Here is a 27,591-nt window from a genome sequence, read left to right as displayed (position 1 = left end):
GATCAGTCCCTACCACCAGTCAGGGGAGTTAACTTTGGACCCTTCCGGAACATCTAGTGTCATTATCCGTTTATATTTTCAGAAGTCGCCATGCAAATTCATAGTTTTTGTTCCAAGTACATATCCTACTAACTCGTTCCTTTTAAAACGAGAATATCCAGCAATATGCTAAGCGTGCAACTCTCAATTCATATTTGAGCTTTTTCTGATAGAATTCTCCGATTTTATGCACATTGGTGACATTAGTAACTACTTTTGAGTCCCGGATATCTCTTCGATTCCGTGGATTCGAAAGCACTATTTAGATATTCAAAAACACTTACATGCATTTATATATATATTTGAAAGACATCGATCTATTCTAAAGACTTTGCTGTCCGTTAACCTTACTCCCTTCGACGTTATACATGTTATATACCATAGTAACACAAATGACGAAGGAAGACAACTTTTTGACTCCCGCCCTGACCGGGCCTCGAACTCACGATCTACGGCACCCAATCGCCTAGCCTGAAATACCCGCAGCTCTTACAAAAGAACGTTCCAATTGCTGGTCGGCCCGATACCCTGACATGATCATTGTGGAAGTCGTCTATTAGAGAATATCACAAAGTTCACATCATCTATCCGTTATAGGTTTTATCATTCTAATCTTCTTTATTTTTTTTGGGGGGGGGGGGGGGGGGGGGGGGAGGCGTTAAAACCCAAATCAAATAAAAAAAGATAATAAGTATAGTATATTGTTTGGCCCTAAAATGACCCTAGCTGTCATTGAAAAACCGTAGAACCTTAAGAAACAAATAAACAAACAAACTGGACCATCAAAATTAGTAACCTTAACCAACAAGGTCAAACAAGGTCAAACGGAGTTTTAGTAACCTCTGATGGAAATTCGGGCTCAGATAGATAATATTTTCGAAAATTATGCTGTAACAAGGGCATAAAAGATGGTTCAAATGAATGACCATTACCATCTATGAATGTCGCAGGGGCCAAAAGTTAATTATTTCAAATAATGTTGACAAATACAGCAACTGCCAGGAACTAAGCTATTACATTAGGCAAACAACATACAGGGAAATGGATTGTAGTACCCGTATGAGTTCTTGTGCCGCTAGTTTTAAGGATGAAACTTATTGATACGTTTACCTCGGTTTTTATATAGGAAAATGAAAGTAAAGGTTGACATGGATACCAAAATATGCGAGAGACGGATCCCGGAAGCGTTGAGTAAGTTTAAAATCTACTTGTTTACATATTTTTTATATAAATATAAAATTATTTTTGGGTGCACGTGCAATAATCAACAAATGTACCTTATTTACACTTAAATCATTTTTTCTTTTTCTTTTTTTTTTATATTTTCATAAATAAATGTGCCATGCAGATTATGATATAATGATGCACACCATATGCCTTCGTTACCTACATTCCGTTCCACACGAATGAAGAATGTTCAACCAATCGGAGTGAATCATTAAGGGAAAATGAAAAAAAAAAAATTTTTTTGACTAATTAGTTTCCATTTTTATATCCTGGTATACCCCATGAAGATTTAGTGCGAGAATGTTTAAGTCTATCAGTAATGCTTAGAGGTCATACGGAACAGTTACACAATCAACAGGTAAGTTAAGACACATGGGTACACAACATTTACATCATCGCCGTGTTCTGAATTTCCGGGTTGTTCTCCATCCTCAGCACAGGGACGTGTGGGTCAATGCAAGGCTTATGTTCAGTACCTGTACGAGGATAAGAGGACCAATACATTGTGCAGGTGACGGGAAAGTTTTGTTACAGGGACGTGCGAGTCAATGACGTGATATGTGTTTAGTACAGGGACGTGTGAGTCAATGAGAGAATGTGCTTGTTACAGGGACGTGTGAGTCAGCGAGAGGATATGCGTTTATTACAAGAACGTGTGAGTCAATAACAGGATGTGTGTATATTACAGGGACGTTTGAGTCAATTAGGGAGTCAATAACAAGATGTGTATTTATAACGAGGTGTGATTCAATGACAGGCTAGGATGCCTGTTTATCACAGGAACGTACAGGAACGTTTAAGCCAAAGACAGGATGTATGTTGATCCAAGGGGCGTATGAGTCAATAACTGGATGTTTATTTATTACAGAGACGTGTGAGTCAATGAGAGAATATGTTTATTATAGGAACGTGTGAGTCAATGACAGGATGTTTATTTATTACAGAGACGTGTGAGTCAATGAGAGAATATGTTTATTATAGGAACGTGTGAGTCAATGACAGGATGTGTTTGTTACAGAGACGTGTGAGTCAATGAGAGAATATGTTTATTATAGGAACGTGTGAGTCAATGACAGGATGTGTTTGTTACAGAGACGTGTGAGTCAATGAGAGAATATGTTTGTTACAGGGACGTGTGAGTCAATGAGAGAATATGTTTGTTACAGGGACGTGTGAGTCAATAACAAGATGTGTGTTTGTAACAGGGACGTGTGAGTCAATAACAAGATGTGTGTTTGTAACAGGGACGTGTGAGTCAATAACAAGATGTGTGTTTATTACAGGGACGTGCATGTGAGTCAATAACAAGATGTGCGTTTATTACAGGGACGTGTGAGTCAATAACAAGATGTGTGTTTGTAACAGGGACGTGTGAGTCAATAACAAGATGTGTGTTTGTTACAGGGACATGCGAGTCAATAACAAGATGTGTGTTTGTTACAGGGACGTGTGAGTCAATAACAAGATGTGTGTTTGTTACAGGGACGTGCGAGTCAATAACAAGATGTGTGTTTGTTACAGGGACGTGTGAGTCAATAACAAGATGTGTGTTTGTTACAGGGACGTGTGAGTCAATAACAAGATGTGTGTTTGTTACAGGGACGTGTGAGTCAATAACAAGATGTGTGTTTGTTACAGGGACGTGTGAGTCAATAACAAGATGTGTGTTTGTTACAGGGACGTGTGAGTCAATAACAAGATGTGTGTTTGTTACAGGGACATGCGAGTCAATAACAAGATGTGTGTTTGTTACAGGGACGTGTGAGTCAATAACAAGATGTGTGTTTGTTACAGGGACGTGTGAGTCAATAACAAGATGTGTGTTTGTTACAGGGACGTGTGAGTCAATAACAAGATGTGTGTTTGTTACAGGGACGTGTGAGTCAATAACAAGATGTGTGTTTGTTACAGGGACGTGTGAGTCAATAACAAGATGTGTGTTTGTTACAGGGACGTGTGAGTCAATAACAAGATGTGTGTTTGTTACAGGGACGTGTGAGTCAATAACAAGATGTGTGTTTGTTACAGGGACGTGTGAGTCAATAACAAGATGTGTGTTTGTTACAGGGACGTGTGAGTCAATAACAAGATGTGTGTTTGTAACAGGGACGTGTGAGTCAATAACAAGATGTGTGTTTGTTACAGGGACGTGTGAGTCAATAACAAGATGTGTGTTTGTTACAGGGACGTGTGAGTCAATAACAAGATGTGTGTTTGTTACAGGGACGTGTGAGTCAATAACAAGATGTGTGTTTGTTACAGGGACGTGTGAGTCAATAACAAGATGTGTGTTTGTTACAGGGACGTGTGAGTCAATAACAAGATGTGTGTTTGTAACAGGGGCATGCGAGTCAATGACTAGATGTATATTAATCGCAGGGACGTGTGAGTCAATGGCATGATATGTATTTATCACAAGGATGATAATCAAGTACGGTGTATATAGATCACAGGGACGTGAGAATCAATGACAGGATCTTATTTATCACAGGGATGTGGAAATTAATAATAACGTGTCTGCTTTAATAAACTATCACAGGGACGTGAGAATTATTGTCGAATATCAAAGATCAAATGTGTCAATTTTGATAATATTTTTTACCAATTAGATTTTGAACCATTATTTATAAGGTCATCGAAGGAAAAATATGAATGCGTCAAGGAAATTTTATTTGCGATAAAAGTAAATCAATGAATGCATAAATTATACAGGCCCATTGGGTCTTTTGTTTTACATCTCTGTGTTCCTTGATTTTCCCAGAGTTCCACATGGACAGAATCCAAAGAGAGGTTGTCCAAACATTGTTTACCTTCCTGGTAGACAATGTGGATCCGCGATATGTCATGGCAGAACTCTACAGGCGGAGGGGGATGTCTCGCCAACTGATTCGACGAATTAATGATGACGAATGTAGTCGACACAGATCAGAAAATTTTTTTCTAGAAATTGTGGATACCTGTCCGTTTCACATACTTATAAATTGTCTGAGACATACAAGACACACATTCGTGGCCAAGAGATTGCTCAACACGTATTGTCGAATGAAACGGGACGGGAACACTGTCCAAATGGCGGTCAACCAACAACTTGAGAGCCTGTCAATCACAGACGAGAAATATGTGTATGAAGAATTAAGATTGTATCGCGATAATGGCGCGATCGAAACACTTGAAAGACGTGTTAGCGGACTTGTGTGGAGATGGGATACCGAATACAGAGATAGCAAATCAACAACGAAGAAGGCTTGTATGGCGCGGATTGTCATGGACGCAAAATTGGCCTGGATTCGGTTCTTGTTGGAAGCAGACAAACCATGTGACGTACTTTCGCAAATTCATGATGTGGGGAGTCTGATAATTCACACCGAGCATCCACTAATTTCAACGGTGATGGTTTTGGCTGTTCAGGTACAAATGCTGCTGTTTCCTAGGAAATCTAATTTGGAAGATGCTGTACAGAAATACAACAGTATCAAACTGATGGCAGCGTCTTTGCCGTTGGACGCGATTCATTTCGTTAATTTCTATGTTGCCGAATTCTGCATTGACTGTATTTCGTATGAACGTACCGGAGAACAGGGCATCAGACAAAAAATGAGGAACTCTCTTGATAAAATGATGGCCAGCGTAAATGACATGACCAGTGGGAATGAAGTGGAGAAGCAGTACCGTTCATCGTTCATTAGAAGAAGTCTGCTGGTCAAGGTGCTTCTGTGCCTGGGTATGACACACCGAGGAAAATGTATCACAGAGTCCGTATCCGAAAACGACATAGTCTCGGCAAAGCACGATCTTCAACAAGTCTTCAGTGAATGGGAGAAACTAGAAATGAAATGGAAGATGCTTTTTCATGTTGCACAAGCGAGGCTGCAAATGTTTGAAGGGAACCATGAAGAAGCCCTCGCGCAGGCTGAGCATGCGCAGAGCTTATCTCATCAGCTCCATCACTCTGAGGAAAGGCGGAATATCTTTCACCTTTTGCAGAATGTTAGGAATACCTTGAAGGGCTGAACAAAAATAAAAAGATATGTACATAATCATGTAAATATAGATACAACAAAGCTTGATAGTGACGCTAATCTGAAACGAAATGTCATCGGAATCTGACAATGAGAAATTTTCTGAGATTTTGTTCTTCTGAAAACAACATTAGATCTACATAACAATGCGTAATAAACGGCTTTTATTCCAAAAAATAAGGAATAATAATATAATGTATGAAAATTACATTAACTATTCTGTGACAACCATCTACTTTTAGAATCAAAACTAACTTATTGAGTTTTTGCTCAAACTTTTTATACGTGCTGTGTATAGTGACACAAGGAACTACATTACTTATTTTCCCTGTACAGTTACAGGTTTACCGCCTACATGACCCTAGCCGGAGTTTCCTCTGACCCCAACAACATGTCTGGTGACATATCGTTGTCATAACTCCATCTACTGCTAGTTTTTTTTTGTTTTTTTTTTTCGCGTGCTTTACAGTGTTTTCCTTCGGCGTGGCTGATCTGGGATTTGAACTTCCTGACGTTAATGTTTATCGTAAGGCAGATTCTTAACATGTACGTGTTTATGGGTACACTTTGTTGGGGTAACTTATAGTATTGATTCATATAACTAACTATACATACGGTACTTATCATTTCTTTAACTTTCTTGTTTTAGTAAACACGATATTTGATGGGGGGGAAAAGTCAAATACATGTCAAATAATGAGATCATAAGAAATAATATTATATTAACCATCCACACATCAACTTATACATCATACTAATATATAATTATGTATGTACATCAAAATATGCTTTAATACATTATTGCAGTTGTTTAATCGTTTATGTATGTATGACGTGCTAGGTTTTCGAGGTGGATGAAATTAAGCCGGGGTACCAAGAGAAAACTATCGGCCTATCATTAGGACCAAGTAACTGCCCCACGCAGGTTTCGAACTCACAACCCAGAGGTGGAGGGCTAATGATAAAATGTTGGGACACCTTAACCACTCGGCCACCACGGCCCCTCACGTATGTGGTGGATAGCTATAGCTGTGGTTTGTTTGTGTTTGTCTTGTGATAGCGGGAACTGAGAACGTTCAGTTCATGAAGATAAACCCAAAGACGCTTAATATTCCGGAACAGCTGATCTCGATTACTCTCTTGTCAATTTTTAAGGTCTCCATAGATTTTTGTTTATATATTTGCTCTGTTTTATCGATTTTGATTAAAATATTATATTTTTGTGTATATTTATGTCTCTTCTCGTTCATGGAAGAACAAATTAAATTGTATAGCTGTATGTTACTCAATATTGGCACCATTTGAAAATGTAACTTAATTTATTAATTTTTATTTTGTTTCATTTCATTTTTTTTCATTTATTATTATTTTTTTGTTTATTTATTAATTTTTTTTTTTTTTTTTTTTTTTGTAGTTTTTTGAAATTATATATGTAATTGAGCTCCATAGAAGCAGGGTATTTCTCAACGTATTTGCATTTGTCACGGACGATTATTATCTTAAGGAATTTAATATGTTTTAACCTACATATTACACGGGATCCCCAACTCACTGTGTATATTTGTACAATGCATATATACTACTGTATAGGTGAATTGAAATTGAGGTTCACAGGGGCATGTCTAGTCTTATATCAACAAGGGCCCAATGGACCCGAATCGCTCACCTGCTATCCAGTGATCCATTTCATAGATAAACATAATTAAGAGCAGGTGTATCAGAGACCATATATAAGATCCAAGGCCAATTTAACTCTTTCAAACTTAAATTATGATCAAGGTCATTCATTCATTCAACTTACTAGCCTTCATCCAAGAACGCTAAAAGCCAAATAAAAGGTCTCCGGACCTTTCAATAATTGAAAATAAGTCATGAAAATATTTTAGCCTATTTGACTGCTCTCGACTTGAAAGGTCAATGTCATTCATTTAAACAAATTTGATAGCCCTTCATCCCAGCATGCTACAGACCCAATATCAACACTCTGGGACTCTTGGTTATCCAGAAGAAATTGTTAAAGATTTCAGCCTATTTGATCCCTGTGACCTTAAATGAAGGTCAATGTCATTCATCTGAACAAACTTGGTAGCCCTTCATCCCAGCATGCTACAGACTCAATATCGACTCCCTATGACTCCTGGTTATTCAGAAGAAGTCATTTAAGTATTTCAGCCTATTTGATCCATGTGACCTTGAATAAAGGTCAAGGTCATTCATTTGAATGAACTTGGTAGCCCTTTACCCCACCATGCTATGGACCCAATATCAACTTCCTGGGACTCTTTGTAATTGAGAAGAAGTTGTTTAAAATATTTTAGCATATTTGACCCCTGTGACCTTGAATGAAGGTCAAGGTCATTCATTTGAACAAACTTGGTAGCCCTTCTCCCAAGCATGCTATAGACCCAATATCAAGTCCCTGGGTCATTTGGTTATTGAGAAGAAGTTGTTTAAATGGAAAAGTTGACGCCACCAGATGGCCGGACGGACGACGGACGCTGCGCCACGGCATAAGCTCACTTGCCCTTTGGGCAGGTGAGCTAAAAACTAGTCAGAAATACCTATAATATACATGTATAGGTATTTCTGGCTATTTTTAATATAAGACTAGACATGCCCCTGTAGTAGGTTGAGAATCTGTGCAAAGTCATTTTACAATGACCAGACAAATCCATGTATCCATGTGTTGAGGAACTTTTGCACGACAGCAAGTATATATATATAAGTATTATTGTACATAATGAAATCATGTGATGTTTTAGAATGTGATTTATTGACATATGAAGACAATGACACACTTATACAATGACTATAAAACAATTATACACCCACCTCTCTCTCTCTTATCCACACACATCAAACATCTACTCATACTAGCACTGAGTTTCTGACATTCCCTTTTACATAAAACATTTATCATAATACCCTATAAATACATACATAATGTTTGTAGTGGGCACATTTTAAATCTCAAGGGAAAACAAACACCATCTCGTCCTCCCGAAGACATCCATTGTAAAATTCTGCAGGGACTTTTAATTATACTTCATGTCGGAGTAACTTTCAATTTGCTAATAACTTCCAATTAACAAATTATGAATACTTATTAATTAACAAGGCTCAAAGTGGAGCCTATTTTAGTGGCCATGGCGCCTTAAATTAACCATTGGCGACCAGTTATTGACCTATAAGGCTTCTGCATGGCCAATAAAAAAAATTGTGTAAATTTGCAATTTGGTTGAATCTTTCAAAGGTTGCAGTCAATGCTAAAATGACAGTCAACATCGAAAAAGTTACAGAGAGATGTTACACTGACCTAAAGAATTGAAAGTTTTTTTTTTTTTATTATTACGAGGACAGCTAGTCCGGGCAACTTACTTCGAACTGGCACCTAGATTTTATGACTTGGTAAGACAAATAGGCCACCTGGTAAAAATATCCACTTTGAGCCCTGATTAATATAAAATGATATATCCAGTACTAAAAAGATTTTTGTTTTCATCAAGGCATTCACTCCAATTTAGGAAATGTAAATAAAAAATAGTGAAATGTCCAAGATGTTTGTAGTTTTTATCTTATAAACGGAAGTTGACTAGATATATCACTATTCATGTACATAACATGTATTTATAGACGAATATCTAACCGGAGGCCTTTCCATTTATGCAGACAAACCGGTTCTATAATTTTTCTTTAAGTGTAACACTTCAGGCATAAATCCTGATGGACCTGCAAATTTTCATACAGTCATTAAAAGTCATGGTCAAGGATTTTCTGAAAGCAACATAAAATAAAAAGGTCCGTCCTTATTTCATAAATGAACAACTTTGGTCCAATCAGTCGAACATTTTAATTGTGTGGCCCAGGATTTGGATATTTTCCTCTCGTACAATGATAATCAGTTGGTCCATGGCACTCATTTGTCGTTCACATTTGTGTATTCCAAAACAGAACCGTTTTCATTCCATTCATGAGAAAGTAAATTTTCAATCAGCAGTCGTCCTTTTCTTTATCCAACTCATTTATTCCCCGATATTCCTAATAATGCGCTGATTACAGAACCAATGATATAGTTGTTGTCCTAAGTGATATGAACTAGCTAGGTCAGAAACAGCACACTGACCGCCATCCCAATACAGCAGAATGCCACGTAAGGACTCAGTCGTTCACCTGTGAACCAGATAAAGTACATTGTGTATTCCATTAAATATGCATTAAAAAGATATGAAAATTCTGAGTAACTCCATTAAATATGTGGAGGCTCCTACACGATCAAATATGTAAATTATTAAACAAGTTAAATCATGTCATGAGCCTATTGTTTATTAAACAAGTTTTAAATTAATAAATTCCATTTTACACAAAACAAGAGGCCCAGGGGCCTTAACGGTCATCTGACTCTAAATTAAAACCCTTATATTATTGTAGAATGTATTCTCTGTAGCAAGTATATAGTGGCACTGTTGGCCATGGTGGCCATCTTGGATTTCTGACTGACCCAATAAATAACAACACTTGGTCTGGACCATCTAAGGATAATTTCTGGTAAGTTAGAGCTGAATCCCACTAGTGGAATTTGAGAAGAAGTTTGAAATAGGCATTGTTCAGGAAAACCATGATTGCACAATCATGTAACAAAATGGCCGCCATAGCTGCCAAGTCAATGATTTTACTAGGCCGAAAAATAACAACACTTTGTTGGCCCTCCTTCCTTAACATCCTCACCCATTTCGAGCTCAATGGCACCAATGGAACTGGAGAAGAAGTTTAAAATGTGTTTTTCAAGATGGCGGCCATCTTGGATTTCAGACCAATCAAAAAATAACAACACTTGGTCAGGATCCTCTCAGGATCATTTCAGGCAAGTTTCAGCACAACAGCACTGGTGGAACTTGAGAAGAAGTTTAAAATGTGTTTTTCAAGATGGCGGACATGACGGCCATCTTGGATTTTGGACCGACCCGAAAAATAACAACACTTGGTGGGGATCATCTCAGGATCATTTCTGGAAAGTTTCAGCCCAACAGCACTGGTGGAACTTGAGAAGAAGTTTAAAATGTGTTTTTCAAGATGGCGGCTATGGCGGCCATCTTGGATTTCGGACCGACCCGAAAAGTAACAACACTTGGTCGGGATCATATCAGGATCATTTCAGGCAAGTTTCAGCTCAATCCCACTCTTGGAACTTGAGAAGAAGTTCAAAATGTGTTTTTCAAGATGGCGGCTATGGCAGCCATCTTGGATTTCGGACCGACCCGAAAAGTAACAACACTTGGTCGGGATCATATCAGGATCATTTCAGGCAAGTTTCAGCTCAATCCCACTCTTGGAACTTGAGAAGAAGTTCAAAATGTGTTTTTCAAGATGGCGGCTATGGCAGCCATCTTGGATTTCGGACCGACCCGAAAAATAACAACACTTGGTAGGGATCATCTCAGGATTTATTTCAGGCAAGTTTCAGCTCAATAGCACTGGTGGAACTTGAGAAGAAGTTTAAAATGTGTTTTTCAAGATGGCGGCTATGGCGGCCATCTTGGATTTCGGACCGACCCGAAAAGTAACAACACTTGGTAGGGATCATATCAGGATCATTTCAGGCAAGTTTCAGCTCAATAGCACTGGTGGAACTTGAGAAGAAGTTTAAAATGTGTTTTTCAAGATGGCGGCTATGGCGGCCATCTTGGATTTTGGACCGACCCGAAAAGTAACAACACTTGGTCGGGATCATATCAGGATCATTGCAGGCAAGTTTCAGCTCAATGGCACTATTGGAACTTGAGAAGAAGTTTAAAATGTGTTTTTCAAGATGGCGGCTATGGCGGCCATCTTGGATTTCGGACCGACCCGAAAAATAACAACACTTGGTCGGGATCATCTCAGATGGCCTACTTTGGTCCAATCAGTCGAACATTTTAATTGTGTGGCCCAGGATTTGGATATTTTCCTCTCGTACAATGATAATCAGTTGGTCCATGGCACTCATTTGTCGTTCACATTTGTGCATTCAAAAATACAACCATTTTCATTCTATTCATGAGAAAGTGAACTTTTGATCAACGGTCGTCCTTTTCTTTATCCAACTTATTTATTCCTGATATTCCCAATAATGCGCTGATTACAGAACCAATGATATAGTTGTTGTCCTAAGTGATATGAACTAGCTAGGTCAGAAACAGCACACTGACCGCCATCCCAATACAGCAGAATGCCACGTAAGGACTCAGTCGTTCACCTGTGAACCAGATAAAGTACATTGTGTATGCCATTAAATATGCATTAAAAAGATATGAAAATTCTGAGTAACCCCATTAAATATGTGGAGGCTCCTACACGATCAAATATGTAAATTATTAAACAAGTTAAATCATGTCATGAGCCTATTGTTTATTAAACAAGTTTTAAATTAATAAATTCCATTTTACACAAAAAAAATGCAGGTGTAAGATTCTATTTATGAGATAAATGTAACTCATATTTATCAGAAAATTAATGAAAGCTATCAAATTTATTTCTCTATAAGACAGGCTATGGCCAGTTATTTCATGACACCTCTACAGAAAAAGATATCTGATTTCTTAATTAATGATATTTACATCATTATAACAATAGACCTTTGAAAGAAATTTAAATTTTGAAAGTGGAAATTTCAACTTAGATGTCCATCAACAACTGGTCAAGTGACCTACATACCTATTCTGGCACACTTCCAAAAAGTTCCCAAGAGCCTGAAAAAAAAATAAAGAAATAGACGTTTACACTTGGAGATAGACAGAGATGCAAGGAGTAATACCCATTGCAATAGTGTCCATTTTTATTATGGAAAGGAATAAGAATATATCAAAAATAAAAGACATTCTATTAATTGATATATGATATATATGTATAGGTAAAGTTATTAATCAATCAACAATGAAGATATATACTCCTAAATTATAAGAGGCAGCAGCTGGTCGCACAATTTATTATCTGACGTTATTTTGCCGACTGCGACACATCGCCTGCTCCCGTAAATTTCTCCCCATGTCATGATCAACCTCTAACACTAGTACTGTTGGGAGAACAATGATTAATGTTCATGAGACACGTTCCAGGGTTTTCAGCTGATCCTCAAGAGTATTTTTCATTCTTGCATTTGAACTTTGAATGGATAATATTCAAGGGGCATTGCAGATCCTGTATTTCATCAAGTGACATAAGATATCTTATAATTACATACAACATGAAATATCTTAAGATATCCCTAGTAGTAAGATATCTGGTATCACTTTATGAAGATAATGATCAGCATAATAATTTTCATATGCTCCCTGAATAAATTTTAAGTTGTCTTGCCATAAATATCTATCAAAAATATGCTTTGGTCAGGTTATGATTTTACAAATAATATCACAACTTATAAATTACTGAATTTCAATTGGCTCACGATCAACTGAAAGACTGTAGAACTGACCTGGAGGAATGACAAATTATATCAAAATTATTTCTAAATCTCTGAAAAATTGTATGTTTTACCGAGAAATTATTTCTAAATGTTTAGAAAATGTTTTGTGTTTTACTGAGAACAGGAACTCTAATTAAAGGTCCAGCTAATTATAAGCAATTACATTACTTATCAATATTTACCAGTAATAAATACTCACCCAGTTTTGTTCCTGTCAATAAAGCTAGGAAATATGGAGCGGATGTAGGCACAAGTGCATATCAGCAACAGAATTACTGTCAGGAGGCTTTGGAAATTAAACAGGGCCGACTGAAAAATGACAAAAATGAGAAAATGTTCTATAGGGATGGAACTTAGAACTGAAATAAAGTTTATTCATCAATACAGGATCACTTATCCTCTACACACTACATATGCATGAAGTATATACTTATCTTTAATATGAATTTCCAGTAAAAAACAAATGATTATAAAAGACAGCAAGCTATTAATTATCATTCCATGTATACTGTGTAAGATCAGAGACATATATACATCATGTAGATCTATATATGTCTCTGGTAAGATATTGTAATGTGTTATGTCAATAAATAATCTAAACAAGTCCCTGTGTTATAACTACAGGGGCATGTCTAGGCTTATATTAGAAAATAGCCAGAAATACCTATATATATACTGTCAATATATAGAGATAGTTCAGGCTATTTTTTTATATATAAGATCTAGCTAGACTAGACATGCCCCTGTGTTATAACACTTTAACATTAGCCTAGATCTGCAAGTTCGTGATTGTTTGGGATAGCTGTTTAGAATATTCAGTGATCATATATTCTAGCAGGTCTTTTATTATACAACTTTCCTCTGTACACCAGACTTGGACATTCTGACATGTACAGCTAGCTACGATGAGCTATGTCTGTATCACATGTACAGTGTCAGTGTACTCCTATAACATAAGAGGCCGCTGGTCGGCTCTTTTTCTATCGGATGTTACATGGCGCCTGTCAAAAGTTTCTCGCCATGTTGAACCTCTAACATTGTTGGAGTAGAGTACATGTAAGTGTCAGTGATACTACAGTGTAAGTCGTCTAGATAGAATATTTGTTTTCGCAATGGGTGTGGTAGCCGTTCGTAACATACATTTAATCGTTAAAAGTGTATCACTGTGTCTTCAAAAGTATAATATGACAACGGCACTAAAATCTGAGCATTGTTCACATTTTATCATTTACTTTTTATGACAGATTATTTCACTGAGTTAATACCTACCATGTTGACGTGTATTCCGGACGGAAAATGTAACGAAGGCGTTGATTGGCTGAGTGGAACATAGGTGTCTAATCAAATTCACCGTCTTATTTCTGGAAGCTTTCAATTAATATGGATAATACGATTGAATCATTTCTTTATTTTATTATTCACGCGTATTTTGTGAAGTGAAAGATGATATTTTTAAGTGATTTTCTCACTTTAATTTAAATCTGCAGTATTAGCATAAACTAAATATATTTAATGTTTTAATTTCATTTTCTTTGAATATGAAATTTTTCGCTGCCACCTGTAAATGACGAGCAACCAGTTCAAGATAGATAACTCTAATCGTAAAAACAAACTGAAAAGATGGCTGCGCCCAGACCAAATTGTTTGTTGGTGCTCAGTGCCGGAAATGAAGGTTATTATGTCACATGATTAGTACTTCTTGTCACTTAAACACGAAACCGTATTTTTTCATGCTTTGTTCGTTCGTTACCATGAACGAACAGGAGATTCCGTAGTTACTGGAACATATTTATGGAAGGGGCGTGTCGGTCAGTTGTCTGGTAATCAAACATTGAACAGGTTGGGGAAAACTTCCAACTTGCGTAAAATATGCGAACTCGCCTATACGCCAGTTCGAGGATAGATTTGTTACTAATTAGACAAAATTGATTTAGCAGTAAATTTTGATATACACTGTAATTTAATTGCGATCTAATTTACGACAAGGTAAACACTGCATAAATGTTTGGTACTTTCCAACGTCCAACGTGATTTTGGCTATTTTTAGTTACAAACGTATAACTCAACTGGCATATAATATGCAATACGCTGATTTTTAAAAATAATTTTTTAAAAGAATAATTTAAGTAACAATTTCGGGTAATGTTGACATAAGAATATATAGACTCTATATATATATATTTTTCCATTGTGACGTCATAATAATTTTCAATCCGATTAAAATCAGCTGTTACATGCGTAGTGCATAGTAAACGTAGCCATGTAACAGCTGATTTTAATCAGATTGTAATAAAAAAATTTTAATTTTTAATTTTTCTCCTCCTCCTCCTCCTCCTCCTCCTCCTCATCATCATCATCATGGATGACAATAACAATCATCTTCGTGATCATGATCATGATCACCATCATCATTGGGACCTAAGACTATATTGGGTCTTAAGGTAGCAGTGTACAGTAAAAATGCCAAATTCTGAAAAATATGGCACATGCTTTAGATATGTAAACATTGCCAGTTAACCTTACATATAACCTCTAATAAAGTATATATATTTGAAATCTGTACAACATTTGCAATTTTAATAGAGCTCTGAAGGATAAGTAAACTGATATTTTCTGTGATTTTTAGAGCTGTGAATACCATGGTAACAGCTTAAAAAATTCTCAAAAATTGCAAAATATTATGATATTTGACCCAAAATGGCACAATTCTCTACACAATTTTTTTTCTGAAACCTATTCAAAATTAAATATCTCTATCCCAAAGACAGAATTAATCTTGTTTGGACATATGTTGTAAATTAAGTTTTTCCGCTATCTTACCTTTTCTGTGGGCTTCCATTTTGCGCTGTAGGCCAAACTAAATTTCCTGTGTAAACACACGTTCGGAAAATCCGGATATTTAAAATCCGGAACCAATTTATTGATTTTTGTTTTAATAAATGTGAAGCCTGTATGTACTACTTCATACTGGATATACCAATTATAGTGTACATTTATTTTTTCATTTTTTATACATATCATAATACAGGAGTTATTTGCTTAACAAAAAAATTGCCCATGGCCAGGCTGTCTTACTGTGGTGTGCTACCTTATACATCACTTTTGTTAATTCTAATTTTACTAAAAAGCCAATGAATGTCTAGAATATGTTCCGACGAACAAAATGACATATCGGGTTACTGTGTATCTTTAATAGTCACCGAGCATTGCTGATTTCCCTGAGAGGTGTATTTTGACAACTTTTCTCCCAATCCAGTAATAAGGGGAGGTAATTTTAAAGATGAAAACTCCCATAATTCTGTATATCTCTTGAATAAAGTTGTGTTTTGAGTTGAATGTGGTACTTTGAGTCTCTGTGCATGTAATCAAGCAAAAAATACTATACAACTATCAAATTTAGCCTTGTAATATGACGTCATAGTTACCATGACGTCATCAGTAACTATGATGTCATCAGATGGTATCCATGACGTCATAAATACTCAATGGTGTCATAATAAATAACCAAATTCCTTTCCAAACCTCAGCTTAGCAACACATGCAATATTCTAACTGATAAATCATGACATGACATCCAAGATTTCAAAATGTCATGCCTATGACATCACAGTCATCTGTTTCCACCCCGGTAATTCAGATATGTACCAATGATCATATGAAAGTGTCCGCTGATCCCATTTTATGCGGAAAATGCTATTTTTTCTGCTTTACCGAAGGAAGTGACAATAATTGACAATATTGTATCAACCGTACACTCCATCAATTGAAATTACATGCTTACCAATGTATAAATAAATTGAAAATAATGGTTTCACCAAATATTTCAAAAAATAACACTTACTGTAATAGTTTCCATGGATACGGGGTAATAAATCAGGTAAAACAAACCAGAATTCAGTCTATATGGTTTGTTAGATACCCAATAAGTTATTTTGGGTTTGTTATAAAACATAGAATATCTTTTCAATTTACACTGACTCATTAACATTATGCTTAATTAACCCACCCTTAAAATGGGTAAATATGCGAGTTACCTCCCTTGATTCCTCTAATATGACAAGCCTGATAATAAACAAGTTTTAAATTGTTTTTATGCATTTTTGAGCAATAATGAACTAAAATGAAGCTTAATCAAGCATAATTAAGCATAATTTCCAAAAAATAACATTTTTCAGCCCCTATAAGGTAGCAGTGTACAGTAAAAATGCCAAATTCTGAAAAATATGGCACATGCTTTAGATATGTAAACATTGCCAGTTAACCTTACATATAACCTCTAATAAAGTATATATATTTGAAATCTGTACAACATTTGCAATTTTAATAGAGCTCTGAAGGATAAGTAAACTGATATTTTCTGTGATTTTTAGAGCTGTGAATACCATGGTAACAGCTTAAAAAATTCTCAAAAATTGCAAAATATTATGATATTTGACCCAAAATGGCACAATTCTCAACTGGCTTTCAGACTAAAGGTCATTTGGAATATAAGGGTGGAACCATACAATTTGAATTTCGAAACTATGGATAATGGTCATGATCAAGTTTTAATGATTGTTAAGAAATGACATAAATTGGTGTAAAACATATTTAGTTTCCATCTAAAGAAGAAATGGTTGGCATGATATTTGTTCCATTAGTTGATGTACGTGTATATATGTCTTATTTTTTGTATTGCACAAAATTACATCAATTGTGTCTGAGTTGACAATTGTTTTTTTATTGACAGGCGTGTCTGCACAGTCATTTATCCAGGCCTACAACCTAGCAAGCTCTAACTTCAACATCCAGTTGGCATCTCCAGGGGTAATCATCTTAATAAAAAAAAAACATCAAATCCAAATTAAAGGGCATTAATTACAAATAAAAAAAAATACAAGATACATGTAATAAAAATCTCATACAGATACATCACTGTTGCTTTAGGGTGATGAATAGTGAATCCAGTATCCAAATGTATAGAAAGTAATTTGAATATAATTCCATCATGCAGTCAAAAACTTTGTCTCTAGACTAATATTTTTATATAATCCCCCTGTGAGATTTAATTAATCCTTATAAATTTGATTTTCTGTGATAATTTGATAGATTTTTGTTGATATTTCGGTTTCTGTAATCATGTTTTTCATTATGTTGTATCTCTGATATAGCTTTGTTTGTACTCTGTTTCCAATGTTTCCTTTAGGGTCGCAACGTTGAGTACACTCAGCAGGACGAGAGCAACCGACGATGGTTCAATGAATTTCGTAGCAAGTCAACCTCTACACCTATTGCGTTGGACACAGTTGATGGTAATGTCTACATTATTGCATTAAGATTGAGTTGACTGGTTTTATTCAGTTGCTTATTTTTTCAGATGAAGTAATGCAAGTGTCCTTTTATATGATATGATATAAAGCAACAAATACTCTCAGCTCTTATATATTTTGTATTAACATATTTGTTTGCTTTTGAGTCTTGGTGTCCATGTAGTAGCTGGTGGCTACATCAATGAATATGTAAGAAGCCTGTCTTTTGCTATCCAACATCCAGCACAAATCTGGCAACAACACCAGAACAACCACACCAGACATCCTATCACTCGGCTTCCTAAGAAATTAGTGTGCGAGTAGTTTGAGCACTTCTGAATCGACAAATGAACAAACTGTTCTGTTCATGATGCCCACCATTTTCTCTTGGACATATCCAAATTGTGCATTTATATTTTATTGTAGAATTGAATTGTATAGCATAACAAAGGCAATTCTTTTGTCCTAGTGTTATATATAGAGAAATTCATGTATGACCCTTTATTGTGCCCTTCATCTATCGTCAGTCAGAGAGTTATGGCCCTTTATGGTGTCACAGAGTTATAGCCCTCTATTGTGTCACACAGTTATTGCCTTTTATTGTGTCACAGAGTTTTGGCCCTTTATTGTGTCACAGAGTTGTAACCCTTTATCTATCTTGGGTCACAGAGTTATGACCCTTTATTGTGTCACAGAGTTACGGCCCTTTATTGTGTCACAGAGTTATGGCCCTTTATTGTGTCACAGAGTTATGGCCCTTTATCGTGTCAAAGAGTTATGGCCCTTTAATATGCCACAGAGTTTTGGCCCTTTATTTTCCAAAAGAGTTATGGCCCTTTATTGTGTCACATAGTTTTGGCCCTTTATTGTGTCACAGGGTTGTGACCCTTTATTGTCCCAAAGAGTTATGGCCCTTTATCTATCTTGGGTCACAGAGTAATAGCCCTTTATTGTCCCAAAGAGTTATGGCCCATTATCTATCTTGGGTCACAGAGTTATGGCCCTTTATTGTGCCAGAAAGTTTTGGCCCTTATTGTCCCAAAGAGTTATGGCCCTTTATCTATCTTGGGTCACAGAGTTATGGCCCTTTATTGTGTCACAGAGTTATGGCCCTTTATTGTGTCACAGAGTTGTGGCCCTTTATCTAACTTCGGCCACAGAGTTTAGGCCCTTTATTGTGTCACAGAGTTGTGACCCTTTATTGTGTCACAGAGTTGTGACCTATTTCTTATCTTATGTTACAGAGTTATAGCTCTCTATCATTGTTGATATTTATTTTGTTAATGTTGATGTTTATGTGTATTTTATTGACATTGATTTCTAAGCTGCACGGTACAGTGCCCTCCTGCTGCCCTCTGCCCCTGGGGCTCTGTACGACCTGGCCACCGATCAACACCTGGGACAGATTCTCTCCCACTTCATCAGTGAGAAAAGTAAGTCAGTAATACATTGTACGCAATAGTACACAATCATATTATCTTATCAGTAATGACTGAAAAGTTTGATTCATTTCATTTTAGAAGAAACTAATGTGTACTTTCTTGACTGCAAAACTTTAAATTTGCCTTTTTTCCCCCTTTTACATCCAAATTATGATAATGGGATATGAAACATTCATAAAATGCTATCTCCCATCTCTTATCTGAACATCAGATCTATGCTTGAGTACAGTTTGTAATAGTTGATACATGAAAAGCCTAGATATTGGGAACATTAGCGTAGGAAGCTTTTAAGACATCGTGAATTTTTGCAGCAAAGCAATTGGTGGTGCAAGGATCACTCATGTCAATTTTCATGTTAATCAATTCATTATTTCCTGACGTTGTCATATCCCCTTAAAACAGAAATTATCTCTATAGATAATAAGGGGACATGTTTAATTCATTAACCCTTTCAACCCTAAGAAACTTTAGTGGACTCTACCATTCTTTCATAATTTGAAGTCCAATATGGTCAGTAGGGGTGAAAGGGTTAAAAATGTTTTGTTTTATTGGGCCTCCCCATTGAAGAGGTTTATAGTTGGGATTGGAAGTTCCTTTAACCATTGGTATTTGTGTTAGTCTGTTAAAAGTTTGTCTCAGGATATCTGGATCTACCAGCAGTTAAAATGCTTTGTTTGTGTGAAGGTGCTTTTATACCCCTGTAGCCCTGGTAAATACTAGTTGCAATATACGGATCGGCTAGATAGAACTTCTCTTTAGCTCGATCTGTTGAGCGTAAGACTAGTAATCCAGAGGTCCCGGGTTCAATCACTAGCGGAGGCATCATTCGCTCTGTTACATCCTTACAACAACATTAGAGGTCCGTTTGTCCATCAGTCATTCCATCGTTCTGTGTGTCTGAGTACAGAAGTTTGTCTGCACTCCTCCTACAGTTTAAGTTCCTGTTGTGACGTTATATAGTGAAAGTTACTTTATCTGATCATCCATGTTTGCCTACGTCAGAATTAAAAAGTTTGTGTACAAGATATATCACGAACATCTGAAAAGATCGTGTTCATATTAGCAGCGTAGTTATCTTATTAATACACCTACAATAGATTGGGTTTTGGTAATAATCAGTTAGTAAGGGTTGATATCAAGGAGTCAAAGGTCACAAGTGAAAATATTGTGCACAAAAATATATACAATGTATATATATATATACACAGGAATAACTCGGGAGGGGACCATGGGGCCATTTGTCCCATATTTTCCAAAAGGGCCCACCAAAATTCACAAATTTCTTCATTTTTCTATGTTTTGGCCCCATACGATTGATGAAATCTTGTCAAAATGGCCCATGATTTTTGGGTCCAGGGTGAACCCTGTATACATGTAGCTGATATTAATTTTTAATTGGTTTTAATTTTAATTACATCAATTGTTTTGTCCATTATACAGAAGGTATATGTGCTGTTGGTCATGGCGTAGCTGGTCTTTTTGCTTCAAAGAAAGATGGTGGACGTTCCTGGTGTTTTGACAGCTACAGTCTAACAGGAGTCAGTATTGTCTCTTGAGCTATCATCAACAACACTCCCCTCGATCACCTCTCCATAACCACAACACTTTCCACACTTCTTCATATCCCATGCACTCCAAACCAAAAACCCTCAACATAACATCCATCCCCGATTCCCTCACCCCCACTTCACAACTCTTCCATCCAGACCCTCAACTCCTATACCCTTGATACATAATCCCACCCCCACCCCCACCCTTCAGAAAAAAAATGTCATCAAATCAAACTATTCCTTAAGTCCCTCTCCCCTCTTCCAGCTCTCAACTTGAAAACTCCAATCTCTAACCCACTATACCTAAGCTCCCAATAACCTTTACCCTCTAACCTTTGTGTACATTACTAGTCTAGAGGTCATTTGTCTTCAAACTGTTTGTCAGTGTAAGGAAACAAATATATTTGTATTATGTCTAGTCATTGCTAGAGTTCTGTGGTCAAAGGCAAAAACAGAAAAGCTATTTAAGGAATTTTAGCTCATACATTGTATATTAATTATTTGCTTATAACTGTAAAATGAATAACTCTTTAGTGATTAGATATTTATAGACATTTGTTAACTTAAATTTCTATAATTTTTGAATGAATATTTTGTATTTTCTGCAATTTGTAGCCGTCGGTGTTTGAGCTTGCCCGATCTACAGAATTTGCTTCCTTGCCCATCATTATAGAGGATTTTATCAAAGACAACGGTGGAAATTACAACTGTAGGTATAATCTTACTTACTTGTATAGACACGTTAACACAGGCTGCTGTTAAATTATAAATGGATACAATTTATAAATTAGGTTCACAGTTCAGGGTGCAAATATATTAAGGTCAAGGGAATGGTGATCGTTGCTGTTTATAGAATGTCATTGCCAGCGCTCTGGGAACTTACTTATACTTTATATGATCATGAGTTTAATTGTGAAACAATTTTTGTGCTTTCTAGAGAAAAATTTAGGTTGTCATGATAAATTTGTTGAAAAAGTTAGATATGTAGTAATAGCATATTGTGTGTATTTGCTGTTGTGTTCATTTAAAAGATGTTATAGACATTTAATCTGATTTTGTTTATATCTTATACAGTCAGTAAACCTGATTTTGTTTAATTCTTATACAGCCAGTGAACCTGATTTTGTTTATATCTTATACAGCTAGTGAACCTGATTTTGTTTATATCTTATACAGGCAGTGAACCTGATTTTGTTTAAATCCTATACAGCCAGTGAACTTGATTCTGTTTATATTTTATACAGCTAGTGAACCTGATGCTGTTCATATCATCATTGACCGTCACCTGATCACTGGTCAGAATGTCCAGTCAACATTAACAGCGGTACAGAACCTGACACTGATGTGTGCTCCGAAGTAAGTTTTCCATAGACCAGAACCCTTAGTTAACTACACTGTATACACCTAAATACCATATATTGTAATAGTACTGTATATAATGTATATTATAGCCAGCTATCAACAACAGTCATATACATCATGTAAGTTAAGTGCTTCACAAAGTGACATCCAAGTTAATTGGAACATTGACATGTGAAAGATTTTAATATAAATTAATATAAACCATCAGAGCACAGATTTATATTAGAAATTTTGTTTATATTATACACTGTCAAGATTGTCTTTGGTGCTTATTGGATAGCTATGCTAACACAAACCTCAAATACAACACAACTTTTATTTTATTTTTATCTATTTTCAACAAATCAGAGAAAAACATCACAAATTTAGATGCTCACTTTGACTGAAAGCAACATATCTGCAAACAAGACCTTTTGTTTTGCACATAATTGGTTTAATACAAAATGTAGATAAGAAAATTTTTTGAAACCTTTATTTTTGGAAACATATTTTTTTATACATCTTTCATTAACTTGATGTAAATGTAACAAATATATTAAAAAGTTTGAACAAATGTTAGCTAATTGCCGTCATCATATTAAGTTTTAAAAGGCTGTATTATTGTTTCTGCCCTGTCTATTTACATATCAGATGGTTGTATGTGGCCATGTAAGTCGGGAACTGTCTAGATCTTTTTAAATTACTACAGTACTTTGAATTTATGCATTCAATAGCAGAATTCCTCCATAGCGTTTCGTTGCACTTTTGATAATATTTTCTGATTAACTGAATATCTTTTATTTTCCCTACAGGCATGCCAAAGTGATGAGTCCGCGGTGATACTGCCAAAGCAACCATTATCAAGTTATTTGACTATCCAGTCTGTGTTTTAGAGAAAAAATTGTTCCACTACTCAGTCAGGTTTTTAAGGAACAAATTGCCCCACTATCCAGTTAGTGTTTTAAGGGACAGATTGCCCCACTATCCAGTCAGGGTTTTAGGGGACAGATTGCCCCACTATCTGGTCAGGGTTTTAGGGGACAGATTGCCCCACTATCTGGTCAGGGTTTTAGGGGACAGATTGCCCCACTATCCAGTCAGGGTTTTAGAGGACAGATTGTCCCACTATCCAGTCAGGGTTTTAGGGGACAGATTGTCCCACAATCCAGTCAGGGTTTTAGTGGACTGACAATTGAACCTTCTGTGATTTGGAGACAAGTTTGCTGTTTTCCTCACACACAATCCATGCAGGCACTGTACTTCCCTGTTACATATTTCTACTTTAATTCATATTCGTTATTTAAGAGTAAAAGTGATTATCAGATTATCTACTAGGATAAAAAAAAACTTGATTATCTACAGAGGTCAAAGGTGACTGGATTATCTAATGGGGTCAAAGGTCACTGGATTATCAAAAGAGGTGAAAGGGGGCTGGATTGGGGTCATAGATTACTGGATTATCTACTGGGAACAAAGATGGATAAATATATTCCTTGCTATGGATGGTACAAGACATTGTTAATGTTGTTCAGTTAGGTAGCCATCAATTTTTTTCAAGCGAGGCAAGAACACTGTTTCCAAAATGTAATCCCAGCCCGGGCCCAGGTGGTACTCAGAAGATTTGAGCCAGTCCCGCTGAAAAAAGCATGAAACCAGAACATCCCAAGTCCCAAAATTCCCTGCTGGACTGCAGATACATCATATTGCATTACAGAAACAATTCATCCTACACATAAATATTGACCTTTCTGAAAACACTTAAATAAGATCATGGATAAAATCATCTCAAACTATTTGAAGTCTATCAGGAACTTTCGTTATCTTTACCATATGTGAATTTCCTCGTTTTGTGAAGAGTGTGTATGTTTTCTATGTGATAATTGTCATTTTATGTCAATAGTGTATTATGTCAGTGTAAACTGAAAAAAGAATATATTGTGCAATAATTATCATTTAATTGTGATCAATTTCATTGTATATTTATGTACTGATCATAAGTCATTCATTAGGAAAAAGATAAATAAATTATCTGACAACTGTCAATGTGTTTTTTCGTTTTATCATTATAGTACTGCTGTTACTAGATATAGAACGATTTACCTCTGGGCCGAGTTGTTCAAAAGGTGATTAGGCTAATCACATTTTAACAAAAATTTTATAACCCTGATAAAATCATTTTTTCTACGCCAGTCCATCAAATGAAATTTAGTACAATATATACGGATGTTTCATCAAAGAAGTAAAACACATATAAGAATGGTCCATTTTGACGTTAATTATTTGTATAATGATGGATCACACGGGTTATCCAAATACGACCAAATGGCACAATTTGAAGTCCATGTTTCATTTTTTTCACAGAGGGTGCCCCCCCACCCCCCATCCCCTCCGGACCCCCATTCGAAAGTACGCTCGCGCCTGCGGCGTTCACGTGCTACATTTGCCCACCATACATCTTGCTGCCATATCGACTATAACAACATTAAAACCACTGTTCAATACTTATATTTACATTGTCTTACCATTTCCGTCAACTTTGAAAAAAAAAACTGAAATTTTTTTTTTTTAAATCTTTTTAAATGTCACATGGCCCACTGGGAGTTATAGCCTGAGACACTGGGTGTTATAGGCGTATGTTGGCAACTGCCTCTTAGCATTGTGTCAATGGGGAAATGCGGAGAAAATGTAAATATATCATAGTGCGTGCGCATTCAAACACCTTCGGCTACGCCCCTGGTTGGCGCTGTAATTTTTTGAAGGATTCTGTTCTATGAATTATAATGTCGATGATATTTCAGGTATTTAAACTTCAGACACAATATAATTTCTTTTAATGCAAAACGTTGTTTATTGTAGTGTTCCGCTAAAACATGTATCACATTATATATTACTTGCTTAATATTTACATAATATTTTCTCTATTTGATTTGATAATGCGGCGTTAAAAATCATAGTCAAATATTCATTTTTTTTAATATATATATATATGTATGGACAACATTGGTTGCTCATGATCAGAGAGGGTTGTACTTTACTGTTCTCTACGTAACGACCGGGGACCATTCATTGTTATATTGTTTTTCATTCAGATTTAACAAGATATTTCGAACAAAATTTAAGTTATTATAATATAATTTTCACGAGAATATCACTAAAAACCGATAATATATACAATGTATATAATACAACATGTGTGCAGGTTTAATCGATTTCTAATGGCAGAACAAATGTACATAAAATTCTTAAATCAACAGGAGTTATCTTTCTTACATGTACTATAGCGCGTGCATCAGTGAAATCAAAATCAAAGTCACTACATTACCAGAGAATCCTTGTCACTTCATTACCAGGGGATCCTTGTCCCTCCATTACCACGTAATCCTTGTCACTTCATTACCAGGTAATCCTTGTCATTTCTTCATTACCAGGGAATCCTTGTCACTTCATTACCAGGAAATCATTGTCACTACATTACCAGGGAATCCTTGTCACTACATTACCAGGGAATCCTTGTCACTACATTACCAGGGAATCCTTGTCACTTCATTACCAGGGAATCCTTGTCACTTCATTACCAGGGAATCCTTGTCACTTCATTACCAGGGAATCCTTGTCACTACATTACCAGGGAATCCTTGTCATTTCATTACCAGGTAATCCTTGACACTTCATTACCAGGGAATCCTTGTCACTACATTACCAGGTAATCCTTGTCACTACATTACCAGGGAATCCTTGTCACTACAATACCAGGTAATCCTTGACACTTCATTACCAGGTTATCCTTGTCACTTCATTACCAGGGAATCATTGTCACTTCATTACCAGGGAATCTTGTCACTTCATTACCAGGGAATCATTGTCACTTCATTACCAGGAAATCCTTGTCACTTCATTACCAGGGAATCATTGTCACTTCATTACCAGGGAATCCTTGTCACTTCATTACCAGGGAATCATTGTCACTTCATTACCAGGGAATCATTGTCACTTCATTACCAGGTAATCCTTGTCACTTCATTACCAGGTAAGCCTTGTCACTTCATTACCAGGGAATCATTGTCACTACATTACCAGGGAATCCTTGTCACTACATTACCAGGGAATCCTTGTCACTTCATTACCAGGGAATCATTGTCACTACATTACCAGGGAATCCTTGTCACTACATTACCAGGGAATCCTTGTCACTTCATTACCAGGAAATCATTGTCACTTCATTACCAGGGAATCATTGTCACTACATTACCAAGGAATCCTTGTCACTACATTACCAGGGAATCCTTGTCACTTCATTACCAGGGAATCCTTGTCACTTCATTACCAGGGAATCCTTGTCACTTCATTACCAGGGAATCCTTGTCACTTCATTACCAGGAAATCCTTGTCACTTCATTACCAGGGAATCCTTGTCACTTCATTACCAGGGAATCCTTGTCACTACATTACCAGGGAATCCTTGTCATTTCATTACCAGGTAATCCTTGACATTTCATTACCAGGGAATCCTTGTCACTACATTACCAGGTAATCCTTGTCACTACATTACCAGGGAATCCTTGTCACTACAATACCAGGTAATCCTTGACACTTCATTACCAGGTTATCCTTGTCACTTCATTACCAGGGAATCATTGTCACTTCATTACCAGGGAATCTTGTCACTTCATTACCAGGGAATCATTGTCACTTCATTACCAGGAAATCCTTGTCACTTCATTACCAGGGAATCATTGTCACTTCATTACCAGAAAATCCTTGTCACTTCATTACCAGGGAATCCTTGTCACTTCATTACCAGGGAATCATTGTCACTTCATTACCAGGGAATCATTGTCACTTCATTACCAGGGAATCATTGTCACTTCATTACCAGGTAATCCTTGTCACTTCATTACCAGGTAAGCCTTGTCACTTCATTACCAGGGAATCATTGTCACTTCAATACCAGGGAATCATTGTCACTACATTACCAGGGAATCCTTGTCACTACATTACCAGGGAATCCTTGTCACTACATTACCAGGGAATCCTTGTCACTTCATTACCAGGGAATCATTGTCACTACATTATCAGGGAATCCTTGTCATTACATTACCAGGGAATCCTTGTCACTTCATTACCAGGGAATCCTTGTCACTTCATTACCAGGGAATCCTTGTCACTTCATTACCAGGGAATCCTTGTCACTACATTACCAGGGAATCCTTGTCACTACATTACCAGGGAATCATTGTCACTTCA

At 36.4% G+C, this 27,591-nt stretch overlaps 2 protein-coding genes across 2 annotated transcripts; both read left to right on the top strand.

Annotated features, from left to right (window-relative positions):
• Positions 1–1,544: 1,544 nt before the first annotated feature.
• LOC117336483 lies at positions 1,545–6,512 on the top strand. Its single transcript, XM_033897031.1, has 2 exons — positions 1,545–1,624; positions 4,028–6,512. The coding sequence occupies exon 2, from the start codon at positions 4,036–4,038 to the stop codon at positions 5,275–5,277; it is 1,242 nt and encodes a 413-aa protein (XP_033752922.1). The 5' UTR covers positions 1,545–1,624; positions 4,028–4,035; the 3' UTR covers positions 5,278–6,512.
• Positions 6,513–14,319: 7,807 nt separating this feature from the next.
• On the top strand, positions 14,320–24,384 carry LOC117335700 (glutamine amidotransferase-like class 1 domain-containing protein 1). Its single transcript, XM_033895867.1, has 8 exons — positions 14,320–14,398; positions 17,456–17,532; positions 17,912–18,017; positions 19,340–19,447; positions 20,897–20,994; positions 21,622–21,715; positions 22,251–22,362; positions 23,160–24,384. The coding sequence occupies exons 1-8, from the start codon at positions 14,347–14,349 to the stop codon at positions 23,185–23,187; spliced, it is 675 nt and encodes a 224-aa protein (XP_033751758.1). The 5' UTR covers positions 14,320–14,346; the 3' UTR covers positions 23,188–24,384.
• Positions 24,385–27,591: the final 3,207 nt, after the last annotated feature.

The sequence above is a fragment of the Pecten maximus genome, chromosome 10 (assembly GCF_902652985.1).
Source record: "Pecten maximus chromosome 10, xPecMax1.1, whole genome shotgun sequence".
Lineage (NCBI taxonomy): Eukaryota > Metazoa > Mollusca > Bivalvia > Pectinida > Pectinidae > Pecten > Pecten maximus.
Note: the sequence above shows the minus strand (reverse complement) of the source record. Positions and strands in the feature narration are given on the sequence as shown.

Coding starts and splice junctions, on each gene's coding strand:
- LOC117335700 (XM_033895867.1), top strand. CDS start 14,347: ATGGCTGCGCCCAGACCAAATTGTTTGTTGGTGCTCAGTGCCGGAAAT. Junction 14,399..17,455: donor GCTCAGTGCCGGAAATGAAG/GTTATTATGTCA, acceptor TTTTATTGACAG/GCGTGTCTGCACAGTCATTT. Junction 17,533..17,911: donor TCCAGTTGGCATCTCCAGGG/GTAATCATCTTA, acceptor TGTTTCCTTTAG/GGTCGCAACGTTGAGTACAC.
- LOC117336483 (XM_033897031.1), top strand. CDS start 4,036: ATGGACAGAATCCAAAGAGAGGTTGTCCAAACATTGTTTACCTTCCTG.